The sequence below is a fragment of the Ahaetulla prasina genome, chromosome 4, assembly GCF_028640845.1.
Source record: "Ahaetulla prasina isolate Xishuangbanna chromosome 4, ASM2864084v1, whole genome shotgun sequence".
In the NCBI taxonomy this organism is placed as follows: domain Eukaryota; kingdom Metazoa; phylum Chordata; class Lepidosauria; order Squamata; family Colubridae; genus Ahaetulla; species Ahaetulla prasina.
In genome coordinates, this window is record NC_080542.1 from 121,600,887 (window position 1) to 121,621,075 (window position 20,189).

The 20,189-nt window shown below is 39.5% G+C and overlaps 1 protein-coding gene across 1 annotated transcript; it reads right to left on the reverse strand.

Annotated features, from left to right (window-relative positions):
* Nucleotides 1–2,185: 2,185 nt before the first annotated feature.
* Nucleotides 2,186–18,441, reverse strand: LOC131197181 (uncharacterized). Its single transcript, XM_058180916.1, has 4 exons — nucleotides 18,225–18,441; nucleotides 17,299–17,330; nucleotides 15,679–15,868; nucleotides 2,186–2,867 (listed from the first exon to the last, which is right to left on the reverse strand). The coding sequence occupies exons 3-4, from the start codon at nucleotides 15,767–15,769 to the stop codon at nucleotides 2,263–2,265; spliced, it is 696 nt and encodes a 231-aa protein (XP_058036899.1). The 5' UTR covers nucleotides 15,770–15,868; nucleotides 17,299–17,330; nucleotides 18,225–18,441; the 3' UTR covers nucleotides 2,186–2,262.
* Nucleotides 18,442–20,189: the final 1,748 nt, after the last annotated feature.

The window sequence follows — 20,189 nt, forward strand, 5'->3', positions numbered from 1 at the left end:
GACCGGTCGGAGAGATAGGAGGAGAACCACCGATAAACGGTGCCTCCCACTCCCAATCCCCAACCGCGCAGCAAGATACCATGGTCGATGGTATCGAAAGCCGCTGAGAGGTCTAATAGGACCAGGGCAGAGGAACAACCCCTATCCCTGGCCCTCCAGAGATCATCCACCAACACGACCAAAGCCGTCTCCGTGCTGTAACCGGGCCGGAAACCGGACTGGAACGGGTCTAGATAGACAGTTTCATCCAGGTGCAGAGGAAACTGATATGCCACCATATTTCTACAACCTTCGCCGCGGCGGGTTGGAGACCGGACGATAATTACCTAAGACAGCCGGGTCCAGGAGGGCTTCTTGAGGAGGGCCTCACCACCGCCTCTTTCAAGGCGGCCGGAAAGACTCCTCCAACAAGGAGGCACTGTAATCGCCTGAGCCAGCCTCGTGTCACCTCCTGAGTGGCCAGCACCAGCCAGGAGGGCACGGGTCCAGTAAACACGCAGGCATTCAGCCTACCCAACAACCTGTCCATGTCCTCGGAGCCACAGGGTCAAACTCATCCCAACAAATGTCACCAAGACCACCCTCAGACGCCTCATCTGAATCGCCGCAATTTTGGTCTAGACCGCCTCGAGCTGAACGATTTTATCGTATAGATAACCGTTAAACTCCTCAGCACGTCCCTGCAACGGGTCATCCCGCTCCCCTGGTGAAGGAGGAACGGGTCACCCGAAAAGGGCGGCTGGGCGGTTATCTGCCGACGCAATGAGGGAGGAGGCGAGCAACGCCGCTTCTCAGTGCCACTAGGTAGGTCCTAGTATAGGACCCAACTAGTGTCCGATCAGCTTCTAAACGGCTAGACCTCCAGGAGCTCTCTAGGCGTCTTCTCCGGCGTTCATCCCCTCAGCTCCTCGGAGAACCAAGGAGCCGGTTGGGATCTGCGCCGGGTCAGAGGCCGCAGAGGCACGACACGGTCTAGCCCCAGCCGCAGCCCGCTGCCAGGCTGCGGCTAGTTCCTCTGCCGTGCCGTGAGCCAGACCTCAGGAAGTGGCCCAAGCTCCGTCCGAACCTCTCCGGGTCCATCAGGCGCCTGGGACGGAACCAACGCTAGGTTCCGCCTCCCGCGGTGTTGAGTGGCGGTCAGAAAGTCCAGGCGAAGGAGAGAGTGATCTGACCATGACAAAGGTTCTATGACTACATCTCTCAAATCCAGATCCTTCAACCACTGACCAGAGATAAAAATAAGATCCAGAGTGCCACCCCCGATGTGAGTGGGGCCATCAACTACTTGAGTCAGGTCCAAGGCCGTCATGGAAGCCATGAACTCCCGAGCCACTGTCGATGACGAGCCGGCAGATGGCAAGTTAAAGTCCCCCATGACTAAAAGTTTGGGGGTCTCCACTGCCACCCCGGCAAGCACCTCCAGGAGCTCAGGCAGGGCAGCTGTCACGCAGCAAGGAGCCAGGTACGTGACCAGCAAGCCCATCTGACACCTATGACCCCATCTCACAAAGAGGGATTCACACCCGCCAAACTGAGGGACAGTGGTCTCCCTCGGCTCTAGACTCTCTTTAATAGCAACCGCCACCCCCACCCCTACCCTGGGCCTCGGCTGATGGAATGCACGGAAACCCGTGGGCACATTTCGACCAGGGCACGCCTCCAGTGCCCACCCAGGTCTCCGTAGCGCCTATAAGACCCGCGGGGCCCCCCTGGATAAGATCGTGTATTAGGGGGGCCTTATTGGCCACGGACCGTGCGTTGCATAACATAAGACGAAGGCCCAGGCTCTGAGGGTCTTGACCATCCGGGAACGGAAAAGTCAGAGGATCGGGCACGCGATCGCTTGCAGACATCGAACGCGTGACCCCTAGACCGATACGATCCCCTTCCGCCATATCTGCCCCTCCCACTTACCGTGCAAATGGAACCACCTCACAAAAGGAACACATTCCCCCATAACCTCCGAACCCACTAAATAATCGCCACGAGCACAGGGACTGGTTTCCTCCCGACGGGCTACCCCAACACCCGCCCTAACCTCCCACCCCTTAAAATGCCCTATCTAAAACCCCAAAGGCTCTTCCTCTTCGCATGCCACCTCTGTGGGTCCCAAGACCCGTCATTGAGGCCGGCCCTTGGTAGTGAGAGGCCATTCCTGCGAGGCGGGGCACTGCAGGCGCAAGAGTTCATGTGCAGCGTAACGCATAGAAAAGTACGAATCGGTGAGGGTGCTAAGATGGTAACATCCCAGATGGTAAGACGTTAAAAGATGGATCCTCCAACGGATGTCCAGATGTCAAAGAGGACAAATAAAGCTGGAACCAGATGAAGATGATAAGCCCAGGTAAACAGGCCGGCAGCCTCCATGGTAAACCTATGGAAAATGTTTCTACAGAAGGTCTTAATAAGGTAGAAATGGCCGTCAGTCTGTTCATAGTCCATAGTCCAATCCAGTCCAGTCCAGTCCAGGAACCCGTGGGTATAAATACCTGACGACCCAGCTTCGATGGTCAAAAGTCCGGGGGGGGGAGGAAGGCAGGCCATAGAGCAAAAGGCAGATGAACAAAGCACGATGTAATGTGCCAAAAGTGCCAGAAGAGGGAGCCAAACCATAGCCTTGCCTCCGGCCTCATCTCCGACCACGGCCTCACCACGCCCGCCGCCGATGGAACCGATGGGGCCGCAGAACACTGGACGCCGCTGGACGGGCGCCTCGCGGCCCACAAGGCCTCGCCAGGCGCAACAAAGCGCCGATGGAACTGGTGGGCCCATAACCAGGCGAACGGACCGGAATCCATGCCCCAGCTGGAATCGGGCCGAATTCTCATCGCCGCTGGAATCGGCTGGAGCCGGGCCGAAATCGAGGCCTGCAATCAGCACAGGCAGCAAAGAAAAGTTATTCAACCATTGTCATGGTCGGATCATTCGCTCCTCCGGTTGGACGTTCGAACCGCCAACCCACACCACAGGAAGACGGAACTGACACATTGGTTCCGTCCCAGGTGCCTGATGGACCCAGAGAGGTTCCTGACAGAGCTTGGGCCACTTCCTGAGGACCTAGCTCACAACCCGGCTGAAGAACTCGTCGCCGCCTGGGAAAGGGTGGCGGCGGGGGCCTTGGACCGCATCGTGCCTTTGCGGCCTCTGACCCGGCGCCGATCTCGACCGGCTCCTTGGTATACCAAGGAGCTGAGAGAGATGAAGCACCGGAAAAGACGCCTAGAGAGTGGCTGGAGGGCCAGCCATTCTGAATCTGATCGAACACTAGTAAGGTCTCATATTCAGACCTACCTAGTGGCGATAAGAGCGGCGAAACGTGAGTATTTCTCCGCTCTTATTGCGTCGGCAGATAATTGCCCAGCAGCCTTGTTTAGGGTGACCCGCTCCCTTCTTACCCAGGGAGCTAGGGAGGACCCCTTGCAAGGTCGTGCTGAGGATTTTGGACAATATTTGCATGATAAAATCACTCAGATTCGGGATGGGCTGGATACAGATTGGGTAGATTCGGACGGGATGATGGAGGTGGATCTTGAGGCTGTCATCTGGGAGGAGTTTGACACTGTGGCTCCCGAGGACATGGACAGGATACTGAGGAGGCTGAATGCAACCACATGTTTATTGGACCTGTGTCCCTCCTGGTTGGTACTGGCCACACAGAAGGTTACACGAGGCTGGCTTCAGGGAATTGTTAACACTTCTTTGAGGGAGGGTGTCTTCCCTACCACCTTGAAAGAGGCTGTGGTGAGACCCCTTCTCAAGAAACCTTCCCTGGATCCAGCTGTTTTATCTAATTATCGTCCGGTCTCCAACCTTCGTTTTGTGGCGAAGGTTGTCGAGAGTGTGGTAGCGCATCAGCTCCCTCAGTACCTGGATGAAACTGTCTATCTGGACCCGTTCCAGTCCCATGCACCGCCTGCACTACCACATACATTGGACAAACCAACAGAAGAATAAGTGCACGCATTGAAGAACATAAGAACTCAGTCAGAAAAGAGGAACCAACTTCTTCCCTGGTCCAGGGAAGCCACAGGACATAAAATTGATTTTAAAAAGACCAGAACTATCTGACAAAACTGAACACTTTAACAACAGAATAATCAGAGAAGCCATTGAGATAGAAAAACGCCCACACAGCATGAATAAACGAGATAATACCTCCCGCCTACCAGCCATTTGGAAACCCACCCTTATCGACAAATGAGTCCCTAACATGAAGTATGACGCATGACCCACATTCACGAGGGCCACACAGGTTGTCACCACCTCACATGCACGCAGAAAGCAGACTCAAACCCACACCGATGATGAAGCACGACCACGGACCAGAAGCCAGACCACAGCTGCATCATTAGCCATTTCAAACTCCTCCAATCCATACATGCAGCAGACTGACACCCACCATGAAGATGTGGCACGACCATGAACATTAAGCCAAACAACAGCAATGCATCTCACCAACTCAAATCCCCCTGCAACTCAAACTAACCTGAGCACAACCAAGCCCCCACCCAAACAGAACACACCTCCACCCAATCAGAACACAGTCAAGCTCCCAACCAATCAGTTCAAACCCCCACTAGCATTTAAAAGGAAGAAACAGCTGCGATCACACATTGCTCTTAGAAGCACGAAGCTGAAGACACCAGCCTGAAGATGACAAATGAGACTTCATTGAAACTTTGCCAAGACATTTCCAATTTTACGCGGGAGAAAACCCAAATAGCCAAAGATTTACATATATGTATGTATGTATGTATGTATGTATGTAGAGGGGGAGGGGGGAGAGAGAGAGATTATTAATAGAAAGTAGGTCTTGTCAAAGAAATCTAAAAAACAAAAAGGACAAGGAGAAATATAAAAAGTGGCAAGAGAAGCAAATAACTAAGGCAGAATATCAGCAAATAGCCTGAGCCTGCAAAGATGAAGTGAGGAAAGTTAAGGCTCACAATCAACAAAGGCTTGTGACAAAAGTAAAAAATAACCAAAAAAAAAGAGCTTCTTCCAACATGTTAAAAACAAGAAAAAAGTCAAGGAAACAAATGGTCCGTTGCCTTTCAAAAACAGATTAGGAACACAAGTTAAAATAGGAAAGAGATGGCAAGTGAGCACTTGTCTACTAACCTAGATGAGTTCAAATCACCAGGACCATATGGATTACACCCCAAGGTTCTGAAGGAACTCGCAGATGAGAACTCAAAACCACTGAACTATAACTTTCAAAGATCCTGGAGCACTGGCAAACTGCCAGAGGACTGGAAAAGACCTGAAAAGTTCCCATCTTCAAAAAAGCAAAAAAAAAAAAAAAGATCTAGGAAACTACAGATTTATCTTCTCTATACCAGAAGATTCTGGAAAAGAAAATCAAGCAACGAATCAGCAAACACCTAGGAGCAAACAAAGCAATAACCAAAAGCCAACATGGATTTGTCAAAAACAGATCATGCCAAACAAATCTTAGTGCATTCCTTGACAAAATTACAAAATTACAGAAGAATGCGGTCAATATAATTTACTTGGACTTCCGTAAGGCATTTGATAAAGTAGACCATAGCCTACTACTTAATAAAATAGAAAAATGTGGGTTAGACATTATTACCACCAGGTGGATTTGTAACTGGCTGACCAACCACACTGAACATGTAGTCCTCAATGGAATTACATCTACATGGAAGGAAATACGCAGTGGGATACTTCAAGGCTCTGTTTTAGGCCCACTACTCTTCAATATCTTCATCAATGATTTCGATGAGGAGATAGAAGGGGAACTCATCAAATTTGCAGACAGCACCAAACTGGCAGGAATAGCCAACACTTCAGAAGACAGTCTTAAGATACAGAAGGATCCTGACAGACTTATACACTGGGCCCTATCTAACAAAATGAAATTCAATATAGAGAAAAGGTTCTACATTTAGGCAAGAAAAACCAAATGCATATGTGGTACCTTGCTCAATAATAGTAACTGTGAGAGGGATCTTGAAAGCCTAGTGGACAATCATTTAAATATGAGCCAGCAGTGCAGCAGCTGCCAAAAGCCAACATGGATTTGTCAAAAACAGATCATGCCAAACAAATCTTAGTGCATTCCTTGACAAAATTACAAAATTACAGAAGAATGCGGTCAATATAATTTACTTGGACTTCCGTAAGGCATTTGATAAAGTAGACCATAGCCTACTACTTAATAAAATAGAAAAATGTGGGTTAGACATTATTACCACCAGGTGGATTTGTAACTGGCTGACCAACCACACTGAACATGTAGTCCTCAATGGAATTACATCTACATGGAAGGAAATACGCAGTGGGATACTTCAAGGCTCTGTTTTAGGCCCACTACTCTCCAACATCTTCATCAATGATTTGGACAAGGGGATAGATGGGGAACTCATCAAATTTGCAAACAACACCAAGCTAGCAGAAGTAGCCAACACTCCAGAAGATAGTCTTAAGATACAGAAGGATCTTGACAGACTTGAATATTGGGCGCTATCTAACAAAATGAAATTCAACAGTGAAAAAAGTAAGGTTCTACATTTAGGCAAGAAAAACGAAATGCATATGTGGTACCTTGCTCAATAATAGTAACTGCGAGAGGGATCTTGAAAGCCTAGTGGACAATCATTTAAATATGAGCCAGCAAAGTGCAGCAGCTGCCAAAAAAGCCAACACAGTTCTGGGCTGCATAAACAGAGGAATAGAATCAAGATCGTGTGAAGTATTAATGCCACTTTATAGCACCTTGGTAAGGCTATACTTGGAATACTACATCCAGTGGTGGGATTCAGCCAGTTCGCACCACTTCGGGAGAACCGGTTGTTAACTATCTGAACAGTTTGGCAAACTGGTTGTTGGAAGAAATCATTAGAGCAGAGAACCGGTTGTTAAATTACTTGAATCCCACCACTGACTACATCCATCCAGTTTTGGTCGCCACAAGGTAAAAAAAGATGTTGTGATTCTAGAAAGAGTGCAGCAACAAAGATAATTACTGGACTAGAGGCTAAAACATATAAAAAACGGTTGCAGGAATTGGGTATGTCTAGTCTGATGAAAAGAAGGACTAGGGGAGACATGATAGCAGTTTTCCAATATCTCAGGGGCTGCCACAAGGAAGAGGGAGCTATTCTCCAAAGCACCTGAGGGCAGGACAAGAAGCAATGGGTGGAAACTAATCAAGGAGAGAAGCAACTTAGAACCAAGGAGAAATTTCCTGACAGTTAGAACAATTAATCAGTGGAAAAACTTGCCTTCAGAAGTTGTGAATGCTCCAATACTGGAAGTTTTTAAGAAGCGATTGGATAACTATTTGTCTGAAGTGATGTAGGGTTTCCTGCCTAAAAGACTTCCAAGGTCCCTTCCAACTCTGTTATTCTATTCTAATCTGAATATGTAACATAGACTCAGATTGACTATGATGCTCATGTGCTTTCAAGGATCTACACAACTCATTCTTCCTAAAATCTGAAGATGTTATCACCATGGCTGAAATTAATAGGAAGCAAAGGTATGACCAGTGAAAGTTTCCATTACATGAATAAGAAAGCTTTACTTGAGCAATCCTCTTGTGGTGCAGACCAATTCTAATTAAACCCATTGGAATCTGAGGGTCAAAATAAGTGTGTTACAAGAATGTATCACTAATGCCAAACATTGGCAGATGATATAATAATGTACATTATATCATCTGCCAATGTTTGCTATTTTCTTTAAAAACTTTCATACCATAGTCCATGATCTTCTAAATAACAAACAGGCAGTTTTGATCTCTGACGATGGAGTTCTAATTCAAGGTACCCAATTCTACCTTCTGTAGAAATTTAGTAGACCTAAAAGAAGGGGAAAAAGAGGGTAGATTAGTGTGCTTACCCAGAACAATGCAGGGATTTTTCTGACCTAGTAACACTTCCCCAAGGGGCCTCCTGTCTAAGTGAGGTCAATATCTGCATTGAAAAATGTGTCCCATTTTTTCAATGGAAGGGATTGTGGGTTTTTTTTAAGAACTGGGGGGAAAGTGTAGAAATATTGTTGTTCCCATTTTTCCCTCCTAATGGCATGGGCCAAGCAAGACTTCATGTTTCTTGAGGTCACCATAATTACAACTTCTCACCACTCCAGATGACTAGATGGGACTGAATTTATTAACTCTTAGATGAATCACCTAATGGAGTATTCTGAGTCACACAAGTCACACAAAAGTCACCCAGCAAATAATAATACTGTACTTGACCTTGCACTTCCTTTTAGAACTTGTTAATTATCACCTTTTCAGGTTAGATATATGCTGTACTCATCTATTGAAACCACGTATTACAATTAGTTGCCTGCTTTTTTTTTGTTAGAAAAATTGAAATTGATGAATGTCTAGTTTTCAATTTGAAGACCATAGCTGCCCTTCAAAATCTTGTGTACAGGTCTCAGAATAGAATGGAATGGAATGGAATGGAATGGAATGGAATGGACAAGACAAGACAAGACTTTATTGACCAAATGTGATTAGACACACAAGGAATTTGTCTTTAGTGCATATGCTCTCAGTGTACATAAAAGAAAAGATACATTCGTCAAGAATCATAAGGTACAACACTTAATGATAGTCATAGGGTACAAATAAGCAACCAAATCATACTAAGAAATAATAAATATAAATCGTAAGGATACAAGCAACAAAGTTACAGTCCTGCAGTCATAAGTGGGAGGAGATGGGTGAGAGGAACAATGAGAAGATTAATAGTAGTGCAGACTTAGTAACTAGTTTGACAGTGTTGAGGGAATTATTTATTTAGCAGAGTGATGGTGTTTGGGAAAAAACTGTTGTGTCTAGTTGTTCTGGAGAATTCCTCCAAAGAATCTGTAATCTTTCATATGACATAATAGGATCATTATTACATATATATAGAATAGATTTGTGGAATATATTTATAATAAACAAGTAAATAAATGAATACCATTGTTTTTACACAATATTTGGTTTCGCCCTCTATCCCATCTATTGTTGGAAATGTAACCTTCAATTTGTCCCTGAAAAGAGTTGAATTCCTTTTTCAGTCTCACACTCCTCTTTTATGACTTTTATAACATTATTTTAGTCTTTTAAATGAAGTATTAACTTCCTAATTTTTTTTAATTGTTTCTATGTTACAATTGTATTTCTTAGTTTGCTTGCTTATTTGCTTATACAAAACTAGATAACACCAAAAAAACCCATCCTTATTTCATGTCAATCCTACATATATATCAAATATGGAGTCCTTGATGCTCTCTGTACTTGGTTGTTTGCTTACAAACATTTTATGACTGAGTAGGTAACATTATCAATGCTCTGATGATGCTACCTTATCATGAAATGTCTACAAGAAAACAACCAAGCTTAGAGAGCATTTCACAGTTTAACCCTGAGTTTACATATATTCTCGTATGGTGTAACAAATAAACAGGGTACACAAGCACATATTTAACAAAACAGTTTCTGCTAATTGTGCAGGATGCTTTAGGAAGACAGGATTTGTTCTGTGAAATAGTTCTCAAGAAGACTTTGGAAAACTTCAAAATATTCTGGACATGTATTAAAATCACTCAACATCTTCCAGATGCCGACTGCATGGCCATTGGCTGTTCTTTATCTGGAAAGAGGATTCCCTGGTTTGAAATACTCTCTCTGCTTTATTAACACTTTAAGTTTTACAAATGAATAATTAAAATGATTGCAATTTGCAAAGTAAATTATGCCATTAACGACTCAAGAATTAATAAGCAGAGAACAAAGGGAATAATATATTGCAAGGATGACAAGGGAAAAAAATAAATCTCCTGGCAATTCACCACTCTTAGGATTTTAATTTTGAGTTCTCCACTCCCAGCTATCCATTCTTATTGCACATCCATCAAACTCCTGATGAATATAAAGGACCACGGTATATCATGCCATAACATTGCAAGTTTAGAGAAATGAGAACCTAGCAGGTTTTAAGTAGACAGAAGAGAAATGTAGAAGATACTGGAGATGTGTTTGTTTCTCCAGTTTTCCATCATCTCTGGCATTCAGATCTCAATTTCAAAGTTTCTCAAAATCCTTTTTCATGACCAACAGCTCCCTATGACTGATTTTAACAACTGACAAAGCTTTTAATAAAAATTCAATATGATTTATACCACATCTTATTCATACATTTCAGGATGCCTGTTTAATTTCAGCTCTTCATAAAAAGCATTTGTCTCCAGCCGAAGTCACCCCCCCCCCACACACTTCATGTTTATTATTTGCTTCTTGTTTTAAATAAGAAGTGGAAAGAATAGGCCTTTTCACCATGAGCAAGCAGTTTATGCCATTTGAATAAATATTCCTAGGCTAACATCCTCAGACACTGCATAATGACTAGAGTCACTATCTCGTGTTCTTTCCAGCAGTGACGTATGGAATCTGAGATCTAGGCTAGCAAGGGTGAAGTATGATTGCAAGCAAAGGTTTAGAATGTGTGATATTTTTAAGAACTACTCGCCAACATGATAGTGTTGGGTGGAAGAAATTATTATGAATTTATGCTTAGAAGAAATGGATAGATGATGTTCTACTTTTTTATTAGCCATTCTCTTTGATTTAATTGACTCTTTACGATGTCTTATGGATGCACTTCTGATGTAAAATGCTTAATAAACAGGTATGTGTGTGGATAACTTCATTTCCATGATCCAATATAAAATCACTCCACTGGGAACACAATTTTTTTTTCCTGGTACAGGAAAGTATCTTCTGTGGCAGCACCCTCATTGTAGCATGAGTTAGGAACATGATAGATGTTATGTCTTCTGAAAGCATCCAGAAAGGAAACAGTGGTTCTATTTTCATTCCAGAATTGAGAATTGAAATAATATATAACACACTTTAAAAAACATTTTCTTTAATTATTTAATGACTTATCCCTAAAAACTATAATTACATTATTATGGCAAATATAAATGCATCTGAAAAATAAGTTAAATTATCTAAAATGTCACAGAAAAGTTTGCTTTAGTTGGTCTTGAGTGTGGGCCCAGAAACCTCCAGAAATTATTGCCCAAACATAATTTTCAAGATGATAATGCAGAAAAATTAATAAATACATAACTGAAAACTAATCTTATTAACTATGCAGAATTTTATTGAATTTCAGTGAAGGTGAAATCATTTCCCTCTCATTAATTTTGGAGCATAACCCTCAATAGTCAAAGGATCAATCTAGTTTTTGGTCTGGAAAATTGTGCATATCTGATTTAATCAGATGTGGAAAGCATCATATTTGCAGAACAAAGAAGAAAAAGGCAGAAAAGCACAAGAACACCCCCACTAAAAGCAGTAAAACTGTGTGAAATGTTTGCATTTCAATTTCTATATGAAGAAAGGAAGCCTATGGAATATATAGGATGCTGGATCAATTGTGTAATTCACTACCAGCGTATGTGGTCTAGTTACAGTATTTCTCCCTTAACAAGGATCAACACTAATAAAAACCATGACAGCAAAAATATAACCCCCCCCCCACCTCACCCTTTCCCTAAACTCAAGATACCTCTTTTCTGGCAGCAAGAACCAATAAAGGTCAGATATGCTTATGTGTGGGGATGGACTGAAACTAGTCTTCCTATTTCTACCTCTTTTATTGCAAACTTCTATGGCTGTGCAGCTTAATGAAGCAATCCAGCTATGGATCCTTTCACATTTACTTGCTGCTTTGAAATGAGCATGTGAAGCCACAACAGCTCCCCCTACTTTTTGTCAAGACAAGCAGGCCAAAAACAGCAAAGTTTCATATTATTAATAAAAGCTGTATTTGTGGAGTGGCTTCAATAAAGCATCTTCAAGTTTACCTATTCATTGAGGCTGATTGACATGTTTGCATGAAGTCTATTAAGAAGGAGCAACTCATTTTCAGGAAATGAAGCACTTTGTCAAGGTTGGATCACAGACAATCTACTATAGCTTTAGAATAGAATAGAATAGAATAGAATAGAATAGAATAGAATAGAATAGAATAGAATAGAATAGAATAGAATAGAATAGAATAGAATAGAATAGAATTTTATTGGCCAAGTGTGATTGGACACACAAGGAATTTGTCTTGGTGCATATGCTCTCAGTGTACATAAAAGAAAAGATACGTTCATCAAGGTACAACATTTACAACACAATTGATGATCAATATATCAATATAAATCATAAGGATTGCCAGCAACAAGTTATAGTCATACAGTCATAAGTGGAAAGAGATCGGTGATGGGAACTATGAAACGATTAATAGTAGTGCAGATTCAGTAAATAGTCTGACAGTGTTGAGGGAATTATTTGTTTAGCAGAGTGATGGCCTTCGGGAAAAAACTGTTCTTGTGTCTAGTTGTTCTGGTGTGCAGTGCTCTATAGCGTCGTTTTGAGGGTAGGAGTTGAAACAGTTTATGTCCAGGATGCGAGGGATCTGCAAATATTTTCACAGCCCTCTTCTTGATTCGTGCAGTATACAGGTCCTCAATGGAAGGCAGGTTGGTAGCAATAATTTAGAGAGTAAAGTGTTAATAAGCCTGGGAGTGAATATCACCACACAAAATTAGTGGGGTGTTTTCTGCACTTTCAGGAAGTTCCCTTCGAATGCCAAAGTATCTAGCTTTCCCACTGTTTTAAAGGACATTTTCACAAGAAAATACATATCCTCTACTCCTCAAAAAACAGAATTCAAGGACCTTTAGGCACTGAGCGGTGGGCACAATGGTGACAGTTGACAGGCACCTTTTGGTTAAAAAATGTATATAATAATGTGAATATGAAAATTTAAAGAAATAATTGCAATGCAACAATGAGGAAAATTCAATAAAAATTCACTCCATGTTATAACTGAAGAAAAAAATGATATAAAATGTTTTATAGATAGTCCATCATTGTGAAAATAGGTAAATCATATAATATATAATGCTTGGAAAGGTTATGATACAGAAGGAATATTTTGTCATATAAGGTGTCAAGTAAAAAAGCCCTCAAAAGTACTGGAAAAAAATACAAAGCATTATTTTTTTAAAAAAACAAACAATTTTGAATTAAATCTTCATTTTTTGCTACTAGTAATTGCTCCAGAACACATATGTATAAAATAAATAAATAAACATTACAATTTATATATGGATATATATAAGATATATAATATATATGGCCATTAGAACAAGTTTAACTCAATATTGGAAAAGAGATCTTTACTGAGATTATCAGACTGTAAAGCCAAACAGGATGGCAAAACTAACAGTGCAGATACTTGACTGCATTTAGGTAAGAATATCTCCCTTATATAACTGAACTCACAAGACAAGACAAACTCAGACACACTGAGCATAGTTTTTGAGGGGAAAATAATTTATAATTTATATAAAATTATATATATATATATATATATATATATATATATATATATATATATATATATATATATATATATATATATATATATATATATATATATATATATATATATATATATATATATATATATTGATTAGAAATAATTTCAATATGTATAAATATATTGATGCAATCATCAATTGGTTATAATGGGAGGGAATTTAAGTAGTTTCCCCATGTTATTTTTACTGATTTTGCTGTCTTTTTGGATTTTATTCTTTTTGTTTCGTTCTCTCCTGCAAAGCTCCTTCTCTTTTTTTCCTTTACATGATTACATGCATTCACCCTTGGAACTATGACAAATAGCAATGATACCAATATTACTATCTTGTTCAGAGTTTTTAATAGAGATTTCTACTTATTTCTCGAGAGGAAATAACAAGCCTAGTACTATGAATGACTGAAATGATGAATTTTAGATTTTATGATTATTGTAAGGTCTTTATTTATTGATTGATATTTTATTTTTTATCCATTCTGATCCTTTCTATCTTCTTTTTATTTTAGGTGGCTATTTATTCTGTTCCTCTTAATAATTTTTGTAATAAATATAAAATATAACAACAACACTCATACTTCATTGCAAGGTATACAAGGTATTAGATTTGAAAGAATCTGATTTTTAAAAAAAATAAAACAATTAAAAAAAAGGATGATGGGCAACTTTTATCCTAGCCTGGGATCTTATTTCCTCTTTCTACCTGCCTGAAGTGTGAAGATGTTCACTTTTAAAATTTGTTTGTGGAAATAGATCTCCCCTATACCTGAAGCTTGGTTTGGGCAAGATTCTCCAGGACTATCAGAAATTATTAAATTAGCAGCATGGGCTTTTAAAAGTTCCTTTCCATTCCTTTCTATCTGTTTGGCTAGGATACTTTTTTTTTTTAATGACTCACTCCCCCCCACCAAATGAATGGCATTCACATATGGATAGAAATGATACAAAGATCCTAAAAGCTCTTTGCTGCTATTACGTGAAAAGGCCTTCATGCTGAATAAATGAAAAGCTTTTTTGATAAAGAAGAGGAAGAAATAAAATGATACACTCATAAGCTTAGAAGAGATGAGAGAGTTATATAACAAGAAAAAAAGAAAACCTTAATAGAATGAAGAGATTAGGTGACCTTGATTCTAAATTGATCTAAGAAGGTTAAGAAAGATTTGGCCAGTTACTTTTTGAATCAGGTATTACCAGGAAATATCTGGGTTGTAAATTAAAGTTCAAAATAATCTGGAAAGAAATAATGGCAAATAATTTCCAGTCAACAAGAAATTGATGCTGATGTTGTGTCCCAGAATCATTGATACTTAAGTCCAATCTGTTGGAGACACAAAACAGAGGCAGATAAAAAGATAGGAAAGGAACCCACAACTAGCATATAATTGTGAATATGCCAGTAAGTACGAGCATGTGGTGACATTCTTTTAAAAGAGGAAACTATTAGGACAATAATAGTGCTCACTTATAAAATACAAAGATGAAAAATTTTGTATCACACTACCTTGATATAATTGGATCAATATGTAAATCATGTTGTTTACTTTTTTATATATAATTTTATTAAGGATTTTAATTACAATAGTAAAATCTAATGCAAACGAAGAATAAAAAGAGTGAAAAAGACAAAGGAGAATAAAAAAACGGAAAAAGAAAGAAAAGATAAAAAACATACCAAGATATGATAAGAACATAAGGATAGTGTAGAGAGCAAAAAGTATCATATAAATAAATGACTACTGAACTTCATCACAAGTACAAACCATTTTTTTAACAGTTTACCTTCTCTTAGTTTACAACCAATGATATCTTCATCCTATATCCCATCCATTATCTATAGACGCATCTATAATGTATCTTCTTGTGAGTCTCAGTTACAGCAAAAAGTCATTACAAAAGGAAGTTTGCAAAACTTAGTGTCCTTTAAAACAGGGCTCTCCAACCTTGGTCCCTTTAAGACTTGTGGACTTCAGCTCCCAGAGTCCCTCAGCCAGCAAAGCTGAGGGACTCTCAGCAAAGCTGGCTGAGGAACTCTGGGAGTTGAAGTTCACAAGTCTTAAAGGGACCAAGGTTAGAGACCCTTGCTTTAAAAGATGCTGACCATGGTTGTGAACAAAATGGCTATTATGATTATCTCTCAGTACTCAAGATTTGCCAGGGACTATTGTCTTCTGGCCTGCTCACAAGGAACACCTGTTCAGAAGGCATATGGGCAATTTCCCATCCCCTCTTTGTCTGTAGAGGTTCCATGAACAGATCTACTCACCAACTTTGTTTCCTACCATTGTCCTTGGCTCCACTTTTAACAGAGCTGTCTTCAGTTCACCATTTTTTTCCTCCTGGACTCCATAAATCATATGATTTGCAATGTAAGGTCATGATACACATTTACTCATTTGCCCATCTTGCTCCCACATGTACACAAATTATCATAGTAGAAATAGTAGTTGTAGACACTGAAGAGAAAGCAAAAGAGGAGGAAAGGGTGGGGAATAACAGTATTTAGCATTTAAAATATAAAATATTCCACAAAACATAAATGGAGATTTGTACTACTCCTGATGTTCTTGAAATGCCTAGCATCCTTCGGAAGCAAGATCAAGAAGAGGGATTCTGAAAATAAGGGCATAGGAATATATGTAGAATCATAAGATTTAACACCAGTCCCAAAGTTGATTTGTCTTGGTCCTTGACAGCATGTTAAACCAAGAAATTATCATAAGGTTTGACTGATTTCTTTGAACACCGATAATTAGCATGTCCAGATTTGAAAGACAAAAGGCTTTTAAAAGGGAAATCACCCCATAGATGTCCAGAACTGATGTGCAAGGTGAAACATTTCCTAATAAATGAAGTATTTTATCAAAAGCTAAGAAAAAAGATTATGGATATCAAAGAAGGTGAAAGGACTTGAAGACCTAAAATCAGAAGATAATTGCAAAAGGGGCTGCAAAAAGTCTAATATGTATGACAGCATCAAAATTAGATCTGAAGTACTCCTCCAATAAATTGGAGAATAAATTTATGGATTCCTGCTGTTATCATATAAACTGCAGTTACTTTCTATCTATCAGACAAACCTACTTCAGAGGATTGTTGTAAAGATTAAATGGGAGGAATGAAAGCAACATGTACTAATTTGGGGTCCATTTAGAAAAGTATTTAAAAATGTGCATCTCCTTCATTAAACCAAGTTGTCAAAGTAGGAAAAATACCTCTAACTGGTTAGAATGGGAGCAATAACGTTAAAGTTATTAAGTTAACTTAAACAACTTAAACAACTTTGTTGTTTAAAAAACCCTTAAAATCAAGATTATCACTTTAACAGTAGACTACAATCCACTATTCAGGTGTCGCAAGAATTGTCCTAAATTGCAGACCCATAGAAAGATATACCGGTATATATATATATCCATTATTAGAGACTGAAAATGAATTGATTGAATAAAGTGAAATCAAATACAGAAACTTCAGAGACAAAATTGAACAAAGCTTGACAAAATAAATTGTTTAGGTTTTATTTAATCATGTTATATATGCAAATCAGTTAATCAGTGCAAGTACAGTATATTTGCATTTATCATCCAAACCACAATTTGTCAATGACTGTCACAATTATCAACATTTCATTCATCTTGTGTACTACATTTTACAATCATGTACTTGTTTACAATCTTCCTTTACAGATTGTTAAAAGGTATTTAAAAGTTTTATAATATGGTCTCTATGATATAAATCTATTAACACTAATTTTAACTATACAGTATAATTAGATTTTAAATTGCCACATTTTATTTAAATTTCACCAAAGGCAAACAAAGCTATACATCTTGTACAAAAATCACTGCAAATAATTATTTAATTAATTGGCATACCACAAACTTACCTCCAAAATCTAGTCATTGAATGTTTCCAATTCTGAACAAATAGAAGGAGAAAATGAACCAAATATATTAGTTAATAGTGTAATGTTCCATGAACTTAGAAGCTTTTGTATAATAATATTGTTGCAAAAAATTACTAGGCTACTTATCAAAAATTAAGTCAAAAGCTAATCAGAGACCTAACTGCCCAATTTTATTTTCCTTATTTATTTATTTACTTACCTTACTTTCAAGAATGCAAAATTATACAAAGCTGTGCATAATTCATTTGGAGAGGAAAGAAATGAACACTTACTAAAGAGTTAAATGGAAGAAAAAGGGTATTCCCCCACCCAGATTATGGCAAAAAGAAAAAAGTGTCCAGATACACATAAAACAGACACAAAATGACCAGAATTTCAACCCATCGACATGTGTACCATCTTGACTTTTCTTATCAGACCCTCCAGATTCCCATAGCCAAAGACAAGAAGGAAGAAAAAAGTTAGGACCAGAGGGAGGAGCAAAAAAGGGGACAAAGCAAATAATATGAAAAGAAGGAAAGGAAAGCAGGAAAAGAGAAGGAGATCCCTCTCCCTCCCTCCCTCCCTCCCTCCTTCCCTCCCAGATTCTTTCTCATCCTACCAGGTAGATCAGAAAGGAAACACATGACAAGATGATCTAATTCTACTTTACTGTAAGGTTAGATTAACATAATCTTGTAAATCTGAAATTACAAATCCTTTGCTGTCTCTTTCTACAGTCTGAAAAGTTTAGGGTGCAACTTTTTTGTTTCTTTTTGTGCCTAATATGCAACTGCATCTTCCCAACCCTTTTTATCTGATCATTCCCTAGGCTGTATCAATACCATTAAGAATTATCTGTGCGCAATGTTGACTTGAGATTCTTCCTGGACATAAGTGTGTGTGTGTATACCTCTCCTCCTTACCTATATATAAAAAGCAGAACAAACTTCAGAAATCTGGGTGATCCTTAGATGGTGGTAGAAACGTAAAGAAAATTCACTTTATTTGTGTCCATTTAGTGGCGGTCTGGACAGTTGCAGCCAAGACATTGGTAGCTCTAATGAAGAGGGAATCAGAGATGTCTCACTATGGACTTTGTTTGTTTGATCGTTTATTAAATGTTATGGCCATCTAACTCAGCGTTCCGTGCGCCTTTGGCATTGAGTCATGCCGGCCACATGACCACAGAGACGTCTTTGGACAGCGCTGGCTCTTCAGCTTTGAAACGGAGATGAGCACTGCCCCCTAGAGTCGGCAACGACTAGCACATATGTGCGAGGGAACCTTTACCTTTACCTAACTCATATATAGATGACTTGGACAGCTTACAACATTAAAATAAAAACCATAATATTCCAACCCTTTCCATTGTTGGAAAACATCAGCTACAGAGAACAAGATATGTGACATCACATCCCAGATTAGAATACAATACATTCCATATTTTAAGATGTATAGATTTTAAGTTGCAGAATTGCTCAGCTGGCATGATGGCTCGGGAATTCAAGGGCTTAAATTTCACACATTTGGCAAAGTTGCCAAGTTTGAGAAAAGTGATCTAACACACATAGCTGATCTATAGTCGGGTTTTCTAACATTTCAGGATAGTATATTAATCCCATTTAAGAGATTATGATTTGTATTCTTTCTAATCCAACAGAATGTTGGAAAGAAATTATATAATGGGGCCAGTTTTAATATCTTTGTCCATCAATAAATTAATTCACAAAAAACTGAGAAGAATGAGATAAATTTGGTATGTAACGCATAGGGAAGCTCAGAAAAGAAAGATCAGGCACAGAGCTGTGGCACGGAAGGATATCACTTGCCAGGCATACAGGTGCGAAACCACAGCACCTCAACATGCAGGATGTGCACAAACAAATCCACACTTTTCTTCATTATACAGCAGAAAATACAAACAACTTCTACAGCAACTGCTGATAAACAGATAGAAAGGCTTCAAAATATCACACACTGCATGCATTTCCTACCTTGGTAATAACGGAATTTGAAATACTTGGGGCATCTGTCTCAAATCTGCAGGAATAGCTTGACTGAGAGCTGAATCGCTAATGGAACTGCTGAAAATGTGTTGTATGACCTTAAAGAAAGAAAATTTATTGACAGGAGGAAAATCTGTTGTCTGATGTTTTCACCTATTTTATCATCATCATCATCATCATCATCATCATCATCCAGATCATCACTATTTTTAAAAAAATAGCTGCATTCACACAGCTAAACAATCATTATGAATTATGGCTTAATAATACAAATCACTCCTATTTTGCTTCTCATGTCTACAATAGAGGTTCCTTCTACAGATAGTTCATTATAATTTTTTAACCAGTCATTTTGGCTCTCTAATTAAAGGTGGATTCGGAAATCATTGTTTGTTCTAGCAAAGAAGTGAATAAATCCTGAATTTTGCACTTCGCTTTATATAAACCACCAAACCTGCTTGGGTGATTTCTTCAGATTTTCCCACTGGCAGGTGAAGCAAAAAAGAGAGCAGAATTTGCAACTGTCCAAGCACTTAAGGCAGGAGTAACAGGGGGTAATATTGGCAGACTTTCTCTATGTTTAACCTGAACAAGTAGGTTATAAACCAGTGTACAGGCACAGACATCTATCAAACTGTCTGAGCCTCATTAAAGTTTCCTAAGGCAACATGGGCATGATGTATATATGGCCATTCCAACTTTTACAGATTGGTATTACTGTAAAGAAGACAAATAAGAGCTGCAGCAAACTGTGGCAGCACAGTATAACCAGGGTTAGTCAGCCAGTCGTCCTGTTTTCCTGTGTGTTCCATTCTTTTCGTGCCCCATCCAATCACGTATTCCATTTGTCCTTATTAATCTCTCTTCTTCCTGGGAAGCATA